The sequence below is a fragment of the Cydia pomonella genome, chromosome 3 (genome assembly GCF_033807575.1).
Source record: "Cydia pomonella isolate Wapato2018A chromosome 3, ilCydPomo1, whole genome shotgun sequence".
Lineage (NCBI taxonomy): Eukaryota > Metazoa > Arthropoda > Insecta > Lepidoptera > Tortricidae > Cydia > Cydia pomonella.
In genome coordinates, this window is record NC_084705.1 from 3,055,452 (window position 1) to 3,075,464 (window position 20,013).

Genomic DNA, 20,013 nt, shown 5'->3' on the forward strand with positions numbered 1-20,013 from the left:
CAGCATCGTAATATTGAATACAATATGCAAAGATTTCAATATTATATCTCCTATCTGCAATATATAATACATATATATGTGGTGAAGTAAAGGCCTCTTAAAACAATAATAAATATAGTCCACGTCAACAAATAAAATTGTAACAGTCAACTTAATATCCTTCCGAATTTAAGATAAAATTAATGGATTCCTATATTCTAATACATATCTTATAGCCATCTCATAATTAAAATCTTATTTATTATTTAATCTTAAAACAAAATTAAGTACATTGCTGCTTGATTACAAAACTAGGTGCTTCAAATGCAAGCTCCCATTACTTAAATACGTATAAGCCAAACCTATAAGTAAATATAGCTAAAATTAAAATAGGCATTTAAGGTGACCTAGAATTTAAAAAATGGAAATCACGTTGATCGTCGAGTTTTGCTTAGTTTTAGAAATTCCGAGGCCACCTGAATTGCTGATGTGGATACACGTAGAACGTACTGGATGGTAAACCAGGCCAATGATAAAAATTAATAACATTGTGAACGATCTATCAGAAAGTGTTTTAATACAAGGGTTTTTATAGACGAGAAATGTCAAGAATATTTTGTAAATCTATTTTTGGCCAATATAGTTTGATAGTATTTTTTATACTCTCAGGGATGTGTCTTCCTAAAGCGCCAATTACATCCACACTTCTACAAATACATGTTTTTTTTATATTACTTCCAGTTCGGGCCCGAAATCAGTCCCGATTTCGTGCCTCATAAGCGTTTTCGTTTAACGGAATATAAGCACATCGTTAGCAATATTTGAAATGTAAAAAATATTTTGTCTCTAATTGCCAAAAATGTTTAATGTTTGATATTTTTGCATATGAACAATGTTTTTACATTTCAAATATTGTAAGCAGTGTGCTGATATTTGGGGAAACGGAAAAATATTATTTCTCGGGCCCGAAATCGGGTTTGATAAAGAGTGGATGTAATTGAGTCTTAATGCGTGTAAACTAAAAGGAAGGAATGGAAAGATTCGCACGCTCCGGAGTGTGTTTAAAGCTCGGTAGTTCAGTTGGAAATTTGGGTCATTCAGTGGGGAATTTTTCAATTTTTCCTTTAACATACAACATTGCATATATTATTGGAAACATAAACCCAAAAAAGTAGCTGAACCAAATGGATCCCCAAAGCGCCCGGTAATAGAGATCGAGCAAAACAGGTGCTATCTTCACAATCTTTTTTTTAGTATTTTTTTTCAGACTATGTATTTAAGTTTAAAATGCGACACAATGGATAACTAACCAATCCGTTACTGTCTAAAACCCGGCGACGTTCTACGCAGCATCCGATCTGGTCTCCTGCAGTCCTAGCCCAGCCCGTGGTCCTCGAAGAAGCCCTGAGGGGTCTCCTCCTGTAACAAGGGTCATCACTGAGCCAGGGTCGCTCGTGGCCGTGTTAGACCAAGCCATCGCTTTTCGGCGTACAGACCTCAAAAGTTTGGGACAACTCGTTACGCTATAGTGTGAAATTACTGAAAAGTCCTTTGAAGTCCGTTAAAATCATGAAAGTTAAAGACCGTCCAGTTGCGTGTCAGGTCATGCGTAATGGGGGTTGACAGACAGATGAACGTGATGAAATCTAAGGGTTCCCTTTTGCCACATAGGTACCAGCCATTGGCTACGAAACTCTATCGAAGGAGTTAGGATAGCAGAAAGAGATTGCAAGATAAATATTACACTTGCCTTCGTCGAACCGATGGTGAGTTTGAGGTAAGCATTGCTATACAATATGTATTTAGATGCCATTAAGAAACTCGAATGTGGGAAATTGGGAATACTCTGAATGCAGTAGCTGTATACACGTTTGGAAAGTTTTCATAAAATTATTTAACCACAAGATGCAAGTTTTAGGAAAATTTTACAAGAAAGGTAGTTTATATTTTGCAAGGAGGAAATATTTGTTCCCTTAGGAAATAGTGACAAGTTTCCGAAACCTTGCACGTGGCAATTTCTGTCTGGGTACAAAACAATTGTTATTAAGCTGCTTACAGACAGCCGTGAAGGAAAACATCGTGAGGAAACCGGACTAATCCCAACAAGGCCTAGTTTACCCTCTGGGTTGGAAGGTCAGATGGCAGTCGCTTTCGTAAAAACTAGTGCCTACGCCAAATCTTGGGATTAGTTGTCAAGCGGACCCCAGGCTCCCATGAGCCGTGGCAAAATGCCGGGACAACGCGAGGAAGAAGAGGAGGAGACAGCCGTACTGGACCGCGACGTCGGTCCGGTACGAGGCCAGCTCGATTGTGAGTAAGAGCGAGAAAGAGATATTTTGATCGGACCAAGGTCGCAGTCCTGTACAGCTGTTACGACTTATACTCGTTTCTTACTTACCTTTATACGTAACTATTTCAACATTAACAATGAAAATCCTAGTATAGGTAAAATATTTATTGGAAGGGAATACAGATACAAAAATAACAAACGTTTTCATCGATGTCTCGAGTACCTAAATCAAAAATAAATAGAAAACTAGGGTTTAGATACTTAAGTATCTATCTCATGGATACATTATGTTATGTACTTAAAATTAACAACTAAAATTATACAAGTGTATATACAGTCGCCATATAGTCGATATAGCCGTGGCCAAGGCGCTCACAAATATATGAGCACGCCTCTATTGTCAAGGCGTTAGAGTGCGTGCTCAGATATTTTTGAGCACGTCAGCTATTCCGATATATCTGACGGCGACTGTACAGATGTGCAAGTTGCGGGAAGTTTCCAAAAAGTTGTAAAATTTCTAAGAAATTTCAAGAAATATTTCACAGGAAGGTAAAACTCTTTATTATGGAAATGAAAACTCTTGATTCCTATACAAAATATGACATGTATCCGGATATTTCCCATTTGAAAATTTCGCAATTTTGGAAATAATCCGACAGCAACTCAGTTCAAAAATTGCCAGTTGGAGGTGGGCCAAGACAGTTACATACAGTCAAGTGCGAAATATGTATCGAAAGAAATACTACTACGCTACGTTCTGATTACACTGGAACAAGATGCTATGGGACATATTTTTGAGTAAGATGTGTACACCCATATTTTTACACTTGACCGTACAATTTTGGCGATAAAAGGTAACGATATATACATAAAGTTCACTTGTTAGAAAATTGAATCGATGACATTAGGCTACCTCATCTTATACCTCGCCCACATACTCGACGAGTGACATGAGAAGTAGGCAGCGACGTAGTGTAGCCACGCTACTCGTCATGCCGCTCGACGTGCTCCTCGACATGCCCACCGCTCCCTATTTTGTCGGTTTTTGGCGCGAGTCAAAGGACCGGCAATATGAAGTATTGAGCATCGCGATTAATCGGGCAAGTAGGGCAGTGTGTGGCCGGAGAGGGCAACATCGTGGCAGCGCGAGGAGCAGTGTGGCCGTAGTATTAACATTTTCATTATAAACCTTCCCAATAGGGTTGTTTCCAAACTTTTGAAACGCTTGAATTACGTTCTATATTAAGCAAACGTTGCCCTCAGATTCAACTTTTTTCTTAAAAACGGCTTTTTAATGTGTTGAATTATCCAAATATATTTTGACAGATGCTTTCGCGCCCAAAAAGCTCTTTGAGAATTGTGTGACGTCACAGTTTACGGTTTGACACATAACTATACACACGTAGAAGATACGAACTGTCAACTGACATTTGTCGTTTGTTGTTGACCGCCTGTCACCACTGTCAAACCGAGAGTTGTGACGTCATCAGAATCTTAAATGACGCTTTAACTCAGGTCACGTGACGTGTGCCAAAAGATATTTTAAATTCAAAATTTACAAAAATATGGTCATTATAATCCAAAACAATTTATTGGCATCCAATTCTGCCCTAAGATTTGTAGATGGAAACAACCCTATTCCTACACAAAAGGAACCTTAATAGCAAATTCTTGGCAGCATGAAATTTTTGACAGCACTTTATCCGCAACTCAACAGTAATATAATTATTGCAACACACTTCTGTTGCCATCGGAATAAGGATGTGTGAGGTATGGTATATTTGGCCACTTTGACTTTCGCTACCAATATAATGCTAACTGTACCAAGTACAGTAGGCGCTCGGTAATCCGGCACCCGAATTTTCCCCCTTTGCCGGATTACCGATGCACGAAACCACACACGTAGTACTAAAAAAAAACTGCCGGATTAAAGAGCGGGCCATCTAAAACGCTAACTTCTGGATTAACGAGCGTCGGATTACCGAGAGAATACCCAATGACAATGAAGCTTTAGAACAGCCAATGACAACCAAGTCAGAGGGCCTAACGCTAAAATTCAGTTATCTAACTTTCCATGTTCGCGGTTGGCCCTCTGGTACAGTCAACGTTAAAGATATGTTTACACTTTTGCACCTTACTCCTTTGTAATAAGGCGAAAAATATGAACATATCTTTAACGTCGACTGCACTTGGCTAACACAAAAAATACGATTGAGACTATTAACGTGGGCCGGCAAAAGTAAGGACGCTAGGCACCAAGAATTTCGTTAAATGACACGCCTATTCCTATGTCTGTCGTGCACGCCTAATTATATTGCCGTCCCGCTCGCACAGTAGCATTGACCTCAGGCGTCATGGGCGGGACAGCAATATAATAACGCGCTTGCGATATAGGAAATGGCGGGTCAATGTAATAAATTCTTCGTGCTTAGCGTCCTTTAGCAATGCTATTTCATGGTTACGTAACTCACAGAGAATTTTCTTGAATTTCAAAACTAGCACAGTTTATTGTATGCAATGTAACAAATAAATATCGTTTGTAAACTCAATAATATTTAACTATATTGTTTTTTAACAGTCACATTTATATAACTATTATAAAATTTAGCACTGGTTTTGAAGTTAAACCTAACCTAGCTTTCTAAAATCTATGTGGACACCTTTTATTACCTAACTCTTTTTTGTGGCACAACTAGTAAATCAAAAACATGTATCATGAAAAGAATACCTATAATGTCAACAAAAAATAAATTCTCTTTAATAGTCTAAATAAAATTAACACAAAACATGAAAAATAACATTATAAAAATAAATCAAGCTTGGTAAGTGACTACAAGACGTAACTACATAGGAAAACGACAAGAAATTAATTTATCAATAAAATCTATTGGTCCATTACTTTACTTTTAGAGTGAGACCAAGCTTTATCATACCAGACCGTGCAAGTGTTATTTTGAAACGACAAACTTCTATGAAACTATGACGTTTAAATAACACTTGCATATTCTGGGCTATCAAAATCAGTGCCGAATTAGCTTGGTCTAACTCTAGCTATTTCAATTGCAATCTCAATTTATTTTACAATAAATTTAATTAGGTACTTACGTAGTAACATTTATTACCAATCAATTCAATTAAGTAGGTAATACTTAATTGATTAGGTATGTACGTATATACCAATGAAAATTATTTTCAATATTTAAAGTTAACTAGTGCAATTATAACTATCGTCACACCCGAATAAACAGTTTATAGTTCGTTTTTTCGTTCGTTTCGTTAGTTCTCAGCATTAGAAAAAAAAAAGTCTTACCGTGTCTTTTTATTGAAAACACTGATTGCAAAACGCTTTTTGAGAATTACTTCACATACAAGGTGCCCGTGAGCATTGCGAGACATTTTAACTAAGCATTCCTGGTAATATTTAGAAACTAAAATGTCATATAAAATTTTCTGGATAGGCCTAGTTTCAGAGATAATTAAATGTTTTTCAAAATCATTCTTTCGCCGTAACTCGGTACAAAACACATTGACTGCGGTATTGCCACTTTGAGGTCTAGTCTGGACATACCTATTGATTGACATCGAAAAAAAAAAAAAAAAAATTTATTCGAGTGGCTACCCCCAAACAAAAAAAACTTTTTAGTTAATTTTAGGTTATGTGTTTATCAATAAAAATTACGTTTTATGTACAGGAGTGTTAAAAAAAAGGGAAAAAAAAACAATTTTTTTTTGTCGAATTTCACAAACAGTCATAACATTTTTTGCTTCTGTTGCCATCAGGAATGTACCGTTAAAATCTCTCGCAATGCTCACGGGCACCTTGTATATTACTTATGAAAGCAAAATAATGTAAATAATCGTATATAATTTTAATTGTTACATATTTGCTGTGACTTATTTTTTAAATGTGTTTTTTAATAAACAAATAACGATCTCTTGCCTTCTTTCTAATGCTAAAAAAACGAACTATAGATTTATGTTGATTGATATGCAAATATACTGGGAAAGTACTCGAATTTGAAATGAAATAAATATTTGACGATATCATTAAGCCAGTCACGTAGATTTCAACTTGTTTCATCAGTCTCACCGCTCAAAGTTCACTTTATTTAATTAATCGTGATTGGTCAATCTGACAGCCAAGGTTACCCATGTCACAAATGAGATCAACCAATCATAAGCGAGATAATCGGTCTCACTAGTGACACGGGCTTCGCAGTCGCACAACACCACACCATAACAATATTAGTCATTTATATTTTAAATTGTACATTTATGTCAAAATAAAAATAAACTTATTACTTGGGTTCGACTACCTAACAAGAGGAATAGCGTTAAGCTTTTATACAATTACTTGGAGAATATTATCGATAAAATTTTGAAGATAACAAATGTAAAATAATATATAAAAAATCAACAATTTGATTTTGATATTGGTTGGCTTTCCGCCGCCGCACGCTTATATTATTTCTACATATAAGGCAAGATACATTATTTCAACCGTTTTTCTGTAGCCAAGACACAATTTAGAAAGAAATAAATAAATTACAACTCAATCATCTTGCCAAGTATGTACTGAAAGCTTTTAGTTAGTGAAGGGTCATCAATTGCTTTAGAAATTGCTAATAAAGCAGAATACCGTGACGGATAGTTAATGCTCTGAATAAAAAAAGATGAATTTATATCGCGTCAAAAACATGATAGATTTAAAATTTCAATTTAAAGCGATTGATAATCCTTTGATCCCATGCAGTAGCAGTGGCATAACTATACAGTCGAAGTGGGCTAAATGCCACAGCCCTTGGCCCGAGAGGGGTCTTAATTTGACCGAGAGCATAGGCCCACATTTCCCTAATTCAATGAATTTGCCCCGGGTTTCAGTTGGTATATCTACGCCACTGCTTGATTCACCCTTCAACATGAAAGGAGCGTGGTGCAAACAATTTTAGTCTTTGGCAATCCAATGGTGACGGAAGAATCTGGAAGTTTCTGGAGGCCCTCAGAGCAGCCCCACCTCGCGCAGCGCCGCGTCCACCGTCTCGTCCTAACACAAGCTGAATAAAGCAAGGGCGAAAACGAAAAACGGAAAACGAGCGCAGTAATACTTATTACCCACGTTACAAATGCTCATAAAATCTTCGTTTTCTAGATATTTCGAATGCGTTTGTAGTTTCTTAGATTTTAACTGCGGACTGCACATTGTCTACAGATCATCTTGGCTTAATAATTAGACGTAACTGCGAGCAGAGACCTCCTATTCATTTTCTCAGATTCACTCTTACGAGAACATACCTGGGCGACCGAGCTATGCTCGGTTATAACTATTTATTGTAATATGGTGGTGTATAGGTGATAATCTTAACTACATTTTTTTACTGAATTAAACTTGTCTAAAACAATAAAAATTAAAAAATGATATATAAACTTACACATATAAAAAAAAAAGATAGTCACCGGGCGAGATACGAACCCGTAACACTCGTTTTAAGCCGTCCGCGTCTTAACCCACTGGACCAGACGGACAGTGGCCGGCAACACGAAATTAGCGACCATATTCTGCGTCGAAAGAAAAACGCATGAAAACACGCGTTTTCCCAAACAAGACTAATCTAGATCGATTGTATACCCCCAAAAACCCCCATATACCAAATTTCAGCGAAATCGTTAGAGCCGTTTCCGAGATCACAGAAATATATATATATATATACAAGAATTGCTCGTTTAAAGGTATACGATATTGCACATAGTTATATCGCTCAATCATTAATACCATTTTCTTTGTGGAAAAATAAAAATATAGCATAAAATTACTGATTTTTGTAATGCAAGTTATGGTATACCACCACCATCATTTAATTCGAGTTATAACAGTTTATAAAAAAATAAATATTCCAAAACCTGAGTATACATAAATACTTACGTAAAATATATTATAGAAAATTAAAAGTTTTAGCGACTTTAAATGCAAAGGTATATCACATCCATATCATTCACCAATGAACATGCTTGTTTAAAACATTACAATTTCTGCAAATTAAAAGAAGAGTAGATGTCACTAGATTATTCCCTTACACTGTTTACACGTTCTTTGCTAAATATAAATACTTCGCTTTCTAACATGTGCATACTGTACAAGTGCGAAAGAGACGTATATATATATGCAATAAAGATGTGTATATGTCGCTGTGCTTAAGAATCTGCGTATTAATACGTTACTAACATCTAACGACACCTAATGATCTTTTAATTTAAGCAGCTGATTGTTCAGATCGCTTGTTAACCACCACCAGGTCTGAAGGTCCACCACGAACATGGATAATATATTTCTAGTTCTGTCACTTAAATCAGACGATCTTCGTATTTCAATGTTCGTGGTAGCCCCCTTAGGACAGGGAAGTCCGTAGCATGAGTATAGTTTATATGAAGTGCAAAAATACAGCAAATATAACAAGTCAGTCAGTCTATCTAATGTCGGGCACCTCGGGTCTCCCTATGACACAAGGACACAACCTTCAAAACAGTATCTACATCCAGTTGCATTAAAATAATAAAAAGATACTATCTTTACCTATTGCTAAGTTGCTCATAATCTAATCGCTATTTTTCGGCGGGCACCTGCTTATTAAGTAATGTAGTGCACAATTTGGAACTTTCCGCCCCTAAGTAAACTATATAGGTAGCAGGTTGGAGCAAGGATTCCCCAAACAATGGATATTGTTTGCTCCTCATTTCATATATAATAAAATATTACATAATCTTGACCTTGCTGATCTTCATCTGAATTTATTTAATAATTAATATTATTAAATATTCCGATTCTCCATACTAACGTAGTCCTCATTTTCAGCGTAATCTCTTTGCCACCGTCGTGGTATAAAAAATATATTAACATATTATATTATAAAAAATGGATTTGGACAGATTTCATACAATGCTTCTAGCATTTAAAATTCTGTTATAATAAAAAAAAACGGAAAAAACAAACAGGGGCATAGCTGTGGTTGATATACAACAAATTGTGTGAAAATATTTTCAATAATGTTAATATCTAGAGACGAAAATGAGGACTACGTTTGGATGAAAAGGTGATTTCGTGCAGGTCCTCCCCTTTCGTCTTAATTTGGAGCAAATCTTGGAGGAAAGGACCATTTTACGGTGTCTTTATTTACACTTATCTGCTGCAGAGAAATAGAATTACGGCGGGCTTATTTTCCTGTTCAGAACTAACTCATGCTACGGCAGAGGTTAGGTGCATGCAAGAAAACAGAGTTTTAGTTGAAACCAATGTATTTCCACATCCCATTACAGCAAATGCATGAACAGCGAGAATATAAGACACTGTTTTACTGAGAGATACAGACAGACTAACAAGCAGCAATGATTCACACCCAAATCATAGATGACTGAGAAGCTTTAAAAAAATCGTATATAAAACAATAATTAGATAAACATGTATCTTACACGCCAACTGAAATAGTAATTTTTAATACTTTATTTTTCCTTTTAAAAATCCTACATTTTTTCTACCAATACCAACAAATTATCTATTTGAAATCTATAGATATATTCACATTAACCCAGTAGAACAGTGTACTAGAATACATTAATAATATCGACCAGTTAAACAAAACTACACAAAAATATAAAGCATATCAGTACATGTACTAATGTTCGTTACATTTATTAAATATTCAAGCCCAAAATACAACAGGGAACACGTAACTGACTGAGATTCCCCGTATGGTATTCATTTGAACATTTCGGACTAACCAAAACGCTTTAATCTAAGCAAATGGCACAAAGTACTGTTCAGGATTAGATTTCTCTAAAAAAGCATGTAATATGAAAAAATGTGTCTTAGGTGAGATCACAAACGAGATTAGATGAGACTAGTATCTAATTTCCATAAGACGGTAATATTCTATGTTAGATCATAAGACTCTAGTTCACATTATCCATGTATTCTGGGACTCACAAATAAATATTTATTACACTATACATAAGATCTAAATTCCATATTCATCTACTTAGTTATGTATATTGTTTATGAATATGTGTATCGCTAATAAAATTGTATGTGTATGATGCCACTTAATGTAAATGTATAAATATTAAGAAATAAACATAATAAATACCTCACTTTGAATAGTCTACATCTTATAGAGTTGAAATTAATAATACGTGCATGCAAAAAATAAGTTCTTCCGACAGTCAATCAATCAATTTTTCGTGTTATGGCTCCATCAAAACATCTTATCACTAATGAGACATTATGACACAATTGAGCTTGCATTTTCTTTAAGAGTCCGTATCTCTGTATACAATGTCGTATTGATTTTACTCATTTTTGATATTTTAGAATGACTAGGAACATTTGTTTTCATGCATATTACAAAAGATCGTTTATATTTGGGATAAATAAATAAGCTATTTTAGATGTTTATAATTATTTTTTGAGTAATCTACCTTAAATCAAACGGCAAAGACGAATAGAGATAGGTTCTCTATAAAAACACCGCAAAAGTAGAGAAATTTAGTTTTTTATCCATCAAAAGTTTATTCTTCAAGATCTTGCAAGATCTTGTCCGAAATAATTTCTTTTTTTTTATTCTTCAAAAAAAAAACACTTCTAACTATCATACAAATCCCAAACTATGCTGTACTATGTAAGGCATACTATGTTAGAATTTTTTTTCAGATAGTGTACGGACTCTTAAAGCAATAGGAATAAATATATGACAAACAAGTCATCATTCCAAAGAATGGTGCCTCAATGAAGCTCTATGTAAAAAATCTCAAGAAAATTGATTAGTAACATAAGTCGAGATGGCCCATGATCTCAAACAATCTCGACTGTCAGAAGACTAGAAATAACAGGAATGAAGCGATCCAAGCATGGTGGGTCTACGGAATACAGACTGAGGGGTTTGTGTCCTGCGGGTCAGTGCAACAGTCCATCGTTCAGGTCCTGGCATGCGTACATACACCAAACAGGATTGAGTGCAGGGTAGCTAGCCACGCATATCCGTATGTTACTTTACAAAACTCATTATATTGTAAATGAGTGAAGAATTTTGTATATTGGACTCGCCTATCTATCGTACGCGCGTAGTTACATTACTGTCCCGCCCATGATGGCGGCGGCCAATGCCGCTGTGTGAGCGGGACAGCATTATAATCATACGCGTGCGAGAGATATAGGAATAGGCGGGTCAATGTACAGTTACGCTCCGTGACTGTTGAGCCATTAAGGGTTTAGCTAAAATGGACATAGCATAACGTAAGTTAAGAACAATCAACTTAGCTAGAACCCCAAATAGCTCGACAATCACGCAGAGTGACCGTACGATATTCTTCTTACGGGGCAATTCACAAGAGCTGGCACGAATGGAACGAATGAGTGAATGAAAATTGTGTGTTGTGTGTATGATATTAACCAATAAAATGGTGGCTCTGACTGTATACATGTGTCACTCATACAATGAAAATTTCGTTCATTGCATTCGTGCCAGTTTTCGTGAAACGACCTGTAATTAGCGTCCGTATTTTGGACCTTGTTCACGTGTGCAGCAAGGTATATGATTAAACTAGTTTTCTGACGTAACATACGTATGCGTGGTGGATAATGCCGCGTGGTTGCCTCTGTGTCGGACTAGTAAGACAACGTGTTTCAAAAGGCATTCAAATTTCATTCTTCGTTTTAACCGTTTATAAGGTATAAGGGTGTCAGAAATTATGCAAAATTGAACAACTTGAAATAAAGTTCAAAATCTGGTGGGTAATATATTCCCTCTGCCTTATAAAGGTTTAAGTAAGTTAAAGATAAGTTAATTGTGAGTCGATCCGACAAAGATATAATCAAGTCACTCCACCATGAAACGCAAGTACAAATTTCGACACCGATTTTGTTAATGTGCTGAGGCCAATTTTTTCTTGGGCGAATTTCTGCACCGTTTGAGGGAGAGAGGTCATGACCCTAGTTCCGGGTGTAGAAGCTGTCTATCGCGATTCAGCGTGGTAACGCGGCGAGCGTGATGGCCACCTTTGCGTTTTTTTTGTTGCTTTGTTTTGGTTTTGTTTTAATCTACTTTATAGTTCGTTTTAATGTAATAATTTATGTAATATTTATGAATAAATTATTTATGTTTCGTATTTAGGTATTTCAACAAAATAAGTTTAAACATGACCAGCAATGAACCTTACATTGTTCCAATAAGGATTACGAATTGTAAGACAACAGTGTGGAAGTTGGTGCAAATTCTAGTAATGCAATGCGAGGTATTTACAGGTCGATTGCGAATTTTATGTAATCACTATAGAAGCATGTAATAACCTTTTAATATAGCTGCTAGTGTAGTGTGTGTGTGTGTGGTGTAGTGTGTAGTGTAGTGTGTGGCCGAGTAGTGTGTGTGTGCGAGGAAAACGCGCGCGCCGCCTCGGCCGAGGCACGTCTACATTAGCCGGTTTGTGCGTGAGGAAATTGCCTCGCGCGTATATATGCTCTGTGTGGACCCGCATAATGACGGATATATCCGCAACATAGACCTACGTGCATGTGCATAAAGTTCCTTCGGAGACGAGGCGTCCGAGTGACAGCCTTTGTGTTTGACACGGCGTCGAAAAGGTTAATGTAGTTACAAAGAAGATAATCGAAAATATATATCTTGATACTTCAATAATTTTAAAGTTACTTTTTGTTACTGGTACCGAACGGATTACATTTCTGGCGTGAGTGACTTGCGCGGGCTACCAAAGTCTTTATAGCAGTAAAACAAGTATAGATAGAAAGAAGAAAAACGTATTCATTTTTTGCATATTGAATAATTATTTAAAGTTTAATAAAGTCGTATAATGAGCACATTAGCATTACTCTATTTATTTTTGTATATTGCGAATATATTCGATTTAAATATTTTTAATATATTAGGCACTATAGAAGCATTATCTTAATAAATATATTGCCATTACGGCATAGGAGTAGTATTGAAACGAGTCGTCTAAAAAGTCGAAGGAAGCTATAAGTGTTTTTTTTTACTCCGTTAACTCCGAGGTATGGCTAAATACGTTTAAGGAAATGAATGGCAGTTCTGAATGATTCACGGTTAGTTTCACTAGACTTAAATCGACCGGGATAACAGCTCCGACTCTATGGTTTCGGGAGCTCGAAAACAATACAAAAGGTATGGATCGTGATTACCTTTTGTATTGTTTTCCGGTCACCGGTTAGCGGTCATTCCGGTCAAGTCATTAATAGCTTTGTTGTAACACGGACATTATATTATATTTAAATCCACCAATCAATTGAAAACTATGACATATCAATGACCTTTCGAATATTGATCGTCCGAGATAGTACTTGGGTTTAGTAGTAAATGTATAAACTCTTACCCCCTTATTCATAAACGTGTACTAAAGTTACGATGCCGCTAATCATCGTTTGTTCCGACGTATTGGTATGATGGAAAGGGACAAACGATGATTAGCGGCATCGTAACTTTAGTACACGTTTATGAATAAGGGGGTTAGTAAACACTAATCAATGTGTAAACAGGCCTTGAGGCAAATGTACACGTTCGTAGAGGACTTATTAGATAACAATAAATTATTAATTATCTGAAAAATTTAGCTAATTAGAATACCGGTTTCTTTGAGAAAGTTACTTAATTTAAGCTCAGCAATGCACCCTTAATTAACGAACTTTAAAAACACCGTGTATGAGCTTTTACAAACAAGTATTTGTATATAAATTTGTGTATGCTTTTCGGACGATTCGTTTCGTATGTTTATTATATTATTATCGGACAACATGTATATTAGATTAGAGCTGAGTAGAATTATGTAATTTTATATTTTGAATATTCGATATGTATTACGATGTGTGCAATAATTGAGTCAAACTTGGAATGTCTCTATTTCTCTTTGTCAATCAGAGTAAGAGATTGGGTGTGAAAAAAGTCCTTTTAGTGTTTCGAATAAGGACTAAATGTGTTGTATAAGTATATGTACTAGGAAAAGGCAGTGCTCCTACCTAAATATAAGTGACAGTTAACAACTACGAAAGGCACTACTGAGGCCACTGTCCTATTTACTGGTCCATTTTATATTCTAATTTAAACATTTAACTTTAAACCTATTCGTTATTCAGCGAGACGGACTAGATGCAAATTGTGACTAGGTATTTCAAGAGTTGTTTGACAGTTCAATATTAAGACTGTGCCGTGTTCATGCAAATAAATAATTTTGAATTTGATTTTTTAAATATGATACCCATGTTAATAAGACTTAAAAGCAGCCGGGCTTTGTGATCAATTCATTTATAAAATGTTAATTGTATAAGACGTCCAGTCCATGCCGATAAATCACATGCACTAGGATATTAAATGTTTTAAAGCAATGTCACGTTAAGACGGCTATTTATTTGGCATATAATATTTTCGCGTAAGACATAATTGCTATCCCTTTATTATTGGACAATATTATTGGTATCCCTTTGAACAGATACAACATGATGTCTTGAATGTTGATATTTTCCTTTTGTTTTAAAATGTTACTTGTATTACGTGCTCTGCGTGACTTGAAAAACGGGACTTAAGATGCTGCAAATTAACGAAATGAACTGTCATACAACTCTTGTAGATTAACTATGATAGTTTAATAGAAATGCCATTTAGTTGTATAAACCATACTAATATTGCAAAAATCCGAACCTAGACTAAAAGTAGTACACTGTAACAGGATAGGATATGTTAGAGCTAGATATAATTATGTTTTGTTTCACTCTAACATGTATCCCTTTTGGACATACAGCAAGATATACAGTGTATAGTCTGCTCAAGATTTTATAGTCCCGAAACCTTAAAATACTATTGATGTGTAATAAATGTCATAATTTGTCACATAAAGATATGTCAATAATTAAATATCCTTAATTAAATATATCAAAATGAGCATTGTGGTTAATAATATCAGTTATTTTTCAGATATGCTTTTTTTAATATCACATTCATTCAAAATTTAGTTTTAAGTAAGTACTAATTCGCTCGTCCGGAAATATTTAATTAAAATGGGCGTTTTTATTAATTTCCAAATGTAATAAATATAGTAATAATACCAAGAAAAATTACTGTTATTACCATCCGATATGAACTGTGAAATAATTTCATCGACACAGCAATAATAAATGATAGTAGGCACAGAAATTACACATTCCGAGACAAGAAGTAACTTTGGCTTGATTTGGTTCCCATGTTTTCACTAAAATATCACTATTATAATTTAAAAATCAAGCCCTAAACCAAACAAAACACTACATCAATCACTTGGAAATCACACTAATCATTAATTATATTTAAAAAAAAATCCAGTGTCTTGAAACATACATAACCAAAGACCAAGGGAGGTACCAGGGTCCAAATATAACCTAAGATGCATGCCCTTTCTCCCATTCGTTAGGCCTTTAGCTATATCAACTTGCCCCCCTGGTCAGTACGGCTGGCGCTTTCGTCAAAGACACTTGAAAGAACGTTAAAGAAATGTACCCTCAAAACAGAAATCTTAAGCCGGAATTTCACCAGTGTGCGACACAAGCATATTCAGTACAAAAATACTTGTGCTGCACAGTGCTGCACGCTGCCTTTATTCGAACATACTATCATTTGTTATGAATCCCTTCACACAAGCTCATTGTCCTGGCTACTAACCTCCTGCAGAAGGTCCTGCGCAGCGATGGCTTTCAGCACATTCTTCTTGCTGGTCTCCTGCAGCTCTCCGCCGAGCACCAACTCGTCGAGGATGAAGTAGGCTTTCTCGAAGTTGAAGATTATGTCCAGCTCGCATACCTGAAGTGAGCAGTTCAAATTATTAATATTTCTGCTTTAATTATGGATCCTACTGTTAAAATCTCCGATAGGAAAATTAAATAGCTTTACTTCAGTTCAAATTTAAGACAAAGTACAAATAGTTGGGATGTATATACAGATAAAAGCATGCAAAAGTAGGCTGATACTTTAAATAAAATTAATGAACTAATTATTCATGTATTTTGTTTAAAATTGTTCTTTTTTTATGCTCTTCCCATTGAAAATCTCGAGGCGACTCCTTCTGTGTATAAAAACATAATCTATTATGTTTTTATACACAGCAGAAATCTATTTCAAGCCTTTTCACAGCTAAACAAACTATTGAAAGGTAATTCATAAAAATAATACATGTGGATGAAGTTAACTTTAGTGGCTCTGCGAGCTGTAGACCTAGCAATAAGCTTATTTAAAAAAAATACGTGCTTGAATTATTATCACAGCGAACTTAGTCTTAAGTGCCATAGACCCTACTGGCGCTTAAGTCCTTGAGGCCAATTTCTCTCATATTTAATTTAATTAATAATTTTCCACAAAACAAAACAACAGAAAAACTATATGTAACTACTGAAATTTCACAAGAATCAGTTAAGAAATGCGACCTGCAGAGGAAAGACATATGAAATCTTCGCTAATGCGCATTATTGCTGTAAAACATGCTTACACTGCCAAAGTATTTATCAAGAAGCTCGACATAGCGGTGGATGAGCTCCAGGGTCAGCAGCTCATTGTCCTCCTGCTCCATGGCGCAGCAGAAGTACAGGGACGCATATCTGGGGATAAATATTTATTGGTAACTAGGCGGGTCCACACAGCGCGAACATACGCGCGAGGCAATTTCCTCGCGCACAAAACGGCAAGTATATCCGTGGGAAACGCGCGCGTCGCCTCGGCCAAGGCACGTCTAAGTCTAGGTTTTGTGCGCGAGGAAATTGCCTCGCGCGTATGTTCGCTCTGTGTGGACCCGCCTATTCATGTTCACCTGCATCCTGCACTGATAATATCCCAATATATCTTGTCTCAGTGCAGGTGCACAATTACTTATTAGAATAATATCACTGCAAATTCAGTTAAAAGAAATAGATACAACACTGTCAATCTCCAAGTGAAATAGTTTACAGTAGGCCTAGCACACAATTGGCATGACAGGCGACATGGACTACGTGTCTTTCTCTTACTATGTTAATTAAACAGGGACGGGTAGTGAGATACTGTCATGCCAATCATGTGCTAGCCCGGCAGGGAAGATGGTCATAGGGCAACAACTCACATATTTGTAAATAGAATAGAATAGAATTATTTTATTCATAAACACAAACAAAACAAATTACATGATATAACAAAATATAGATAGTATGACATGCCACGAATTGGCCTCATCAGCATGTTGCTGATGGCTTCCAGTGCTAATATGTCACTCAAATACAGTCAGACAGGAAGAGCTTCATTCCGTCTGGTGTGTAATTGGCGTATGTGTAAAAACACATGAGTTAAAAGCGACGATGGAGCTTGTAGTTCTTCCCTTATACACCATGTTTTTTTTCCGATAATTTCAAAGGTGGATTCCTCAAGTATCTTGGTCAGACACCGGTATTCTAATTAACTTCATTTAAGAACTAATCAATAATCTAGTTGTATCTGATAAGGCCCTTACAAGCCTGTACAGTAGCCTTAGGGCCTGTTTACATATTGATTAGTGTTAATTACGAGTTGATACATTTGCTACTAAAAGCACATAAATACTATTTTGCAGTGTTTTAGAGAAGCCAAAAAAGTGACATCCTCATTTTATTGCAAATTATTGTATGGGAGACTAAAACTCCCTCATGTCCAATTTGCATATTTTTTGTGTAATAAATTTTGGAAAATCGTGTTTCAGGCACCCAGATATTACGAAAAACTTAAAAAAATAGCAAATCGTTTTATAAACTTTCGGTTGTTTAGTACTATTGGATAAACCGTTGTTCAAAGACACAAATTTAAAGCCAATTGTGAAATCTCTAGGTATATTGGTTACCAAGATATTAATGAATTTATTGATTTTGATTTTTATTTTTTTAGTATGAGCCGATATTTGTATGACAGCTTCATTTATATGTCTTCTATCTACCCTATTTTTTACAAGACCTAATTCCGTGTATTCCTAATGTATCTAGAGATGTCACAATTGCCTCTAAATCTAAAGCCTTACTAGCGGCCTTAATAGCACTAAACAATGAAAAGTTTACAAAACAATTTGTAATTTATTAACGTTTTTCGTAAAATCTGGGGACATAAACACGATTTACAAAAATTTATTTCACAAAAACTTATGCAAATTGGACACACGGGAGTTTTAGTCTCGCATTTGTAATTATCTAGCTTCAGTAATTTGCAATAAAATGAGGATGTCACTTTTTTGGCTTCTCTAAAACACTGTGTTTTGGAAGATTGATGTTTCAAATGTCTTAGTTATTTCTTAGTCTTTAATTATTTGGTTAAATTAAATAGCATGCCCATATTATTTGTTGTAATATTACAATGCTATATGAAGCATTTAATTACTTTTTAAGAAAAGTAAAATAATTAAATTAAATGAAAAAAATTGAAATAACTATGCTATTCAGTTTCCTTAATAAATGTACATACTTATAATTAGACAGATTCGAGGGGGGTGGGGTTAGGGTCGGCAATGCGCATGTAACTCCTCTAGAGTTGCAGGTGTACATAGGCTACGGAGACTGCTTACCATCAGGCAGGCCGTATGCTTGTTTGCCACCGACGTAGTATAAAAAAAAAAAACATATTCCGAAGTTAACGGATAAGTATTTTAAAAAACTCAACATCCTTACTTTAGTCATCAACCTGACTTTTCTTTAACACTACACACTGACCTCTTGTATACTACTTTGACATCTTTCCACTCGAGAAAGGAGCACATTTTGGGCTTCCGTGCCAGCACTGTGGTGATAAGTTCACGGGTAATTTTCTTCTTCAGTTTATCCGGGTGGGCCACGTACCATTTCTGTAGGCGTAACTTGCCTTGCCGACTAAATAGGAGCATAAATTGCATCTGAAAACATTCATAAATTAGTCATAGATCCTATTAACTAGTTTTACAAACGTCGAATCTTTAAAATTCTCAAAAAAAAATCACTTATGGATACGTACCATCTTGCTTAGTTTATCTTTACGTTACTTCTAAAAGGAATGTCTACACAAAAGCAGTAATTTATAACATCAGGATATTATAATAAAACACACAATTAATCCAACTGTTACAATAAGATAAAGTCACTCAGTAAAAAGTGAATTTATTTTTTCAATCTTGTTCGATCGCTTGTATTTGACATCATTTTTACAGGATGACAAAGTGACATGATAGGGCTTCCATAGAAAGTTGCCAGTTTCACATTTATTTTCTTTTTGACGCGTTCCCAATATTAATTTTTTTTGGAACTGTTTTAATATTGCACACGGTGGAAGGAGCAGGGGGAATTTGCGGGGATCTTTCTCTTGTACTCTCACTAAGACGAACTTCACATTCCGGACATAAATCTAGTACAACTGGATCAGGCATGAGCAGGGGTGGAGTGGGGGACTGGGGATAATCGAACGGGATAGTCTTATGTATCTTTCAGTAGGAGTAGCAAAGAAAGCGCTATTATTGTTTGTCCTTGTCAGTATCATGTTTTATTCCCCACCATAACAAATAACCCGAACAAATTACGTAGGTGTTTTTGGGATGTTGTCCGGAATTTTAGTGTTTTTATTTTTTGTCACATTGCGTATATTCTGTCTCAGTCCCTCACGGGCGTACGCGTAGAGCACATCTATAGGGTTCTACCATCTATGATTCCGGACGTGTGTGGGGAACTTTAGAGTGACAGAAATAGTTGCTCGAAATTA

The 20,013-nt window shown here is 35.7% G+C and overlaps 1 protein-coding gene across 2 annotated transcripts; it reads right to left on the reverse strand.

Moving 5' to 3' along the window:
- Positions 1–386: 386 nt before the first annotated feature.
- Positions 387–19,482, reverse strand: LOC133515809 (AP-1 complex subunit sigma-2). Of its 2 annotated transcripts, none has more exons than XM_061848402.1 (5): positions 19,276–19,482; positions 18,999–19,177; positions 16,790–16,898; positions 15,970–16,107; positions 387–1,398 (listed from the first exon to the last, which is right to left on the reverse strand). In XM_061848402.1, the coding sequence occupies exons 1-5, from the start codon at positions 19,276–19,278 to the stop codon at positions 1,354–1,356; spliced, it is 474 nt and encodes a 157-aa protein (XP_061704386.1). In that variant the 5' UTR covers positions 19,279–19,482; the 3' UTR covers positions 387–1,353. The 2 variants fall into 2 exon arrangements, with proteins under 2 accessions (XP_061704386.1, XP_061704387.1); XM_061848403.1 differs by lacking the exon at positions 387–1,398 and adding an exon at positions 5,717–7,313.
- Positions 19,483–20,013: the final 531 nt, after the last annotated feature.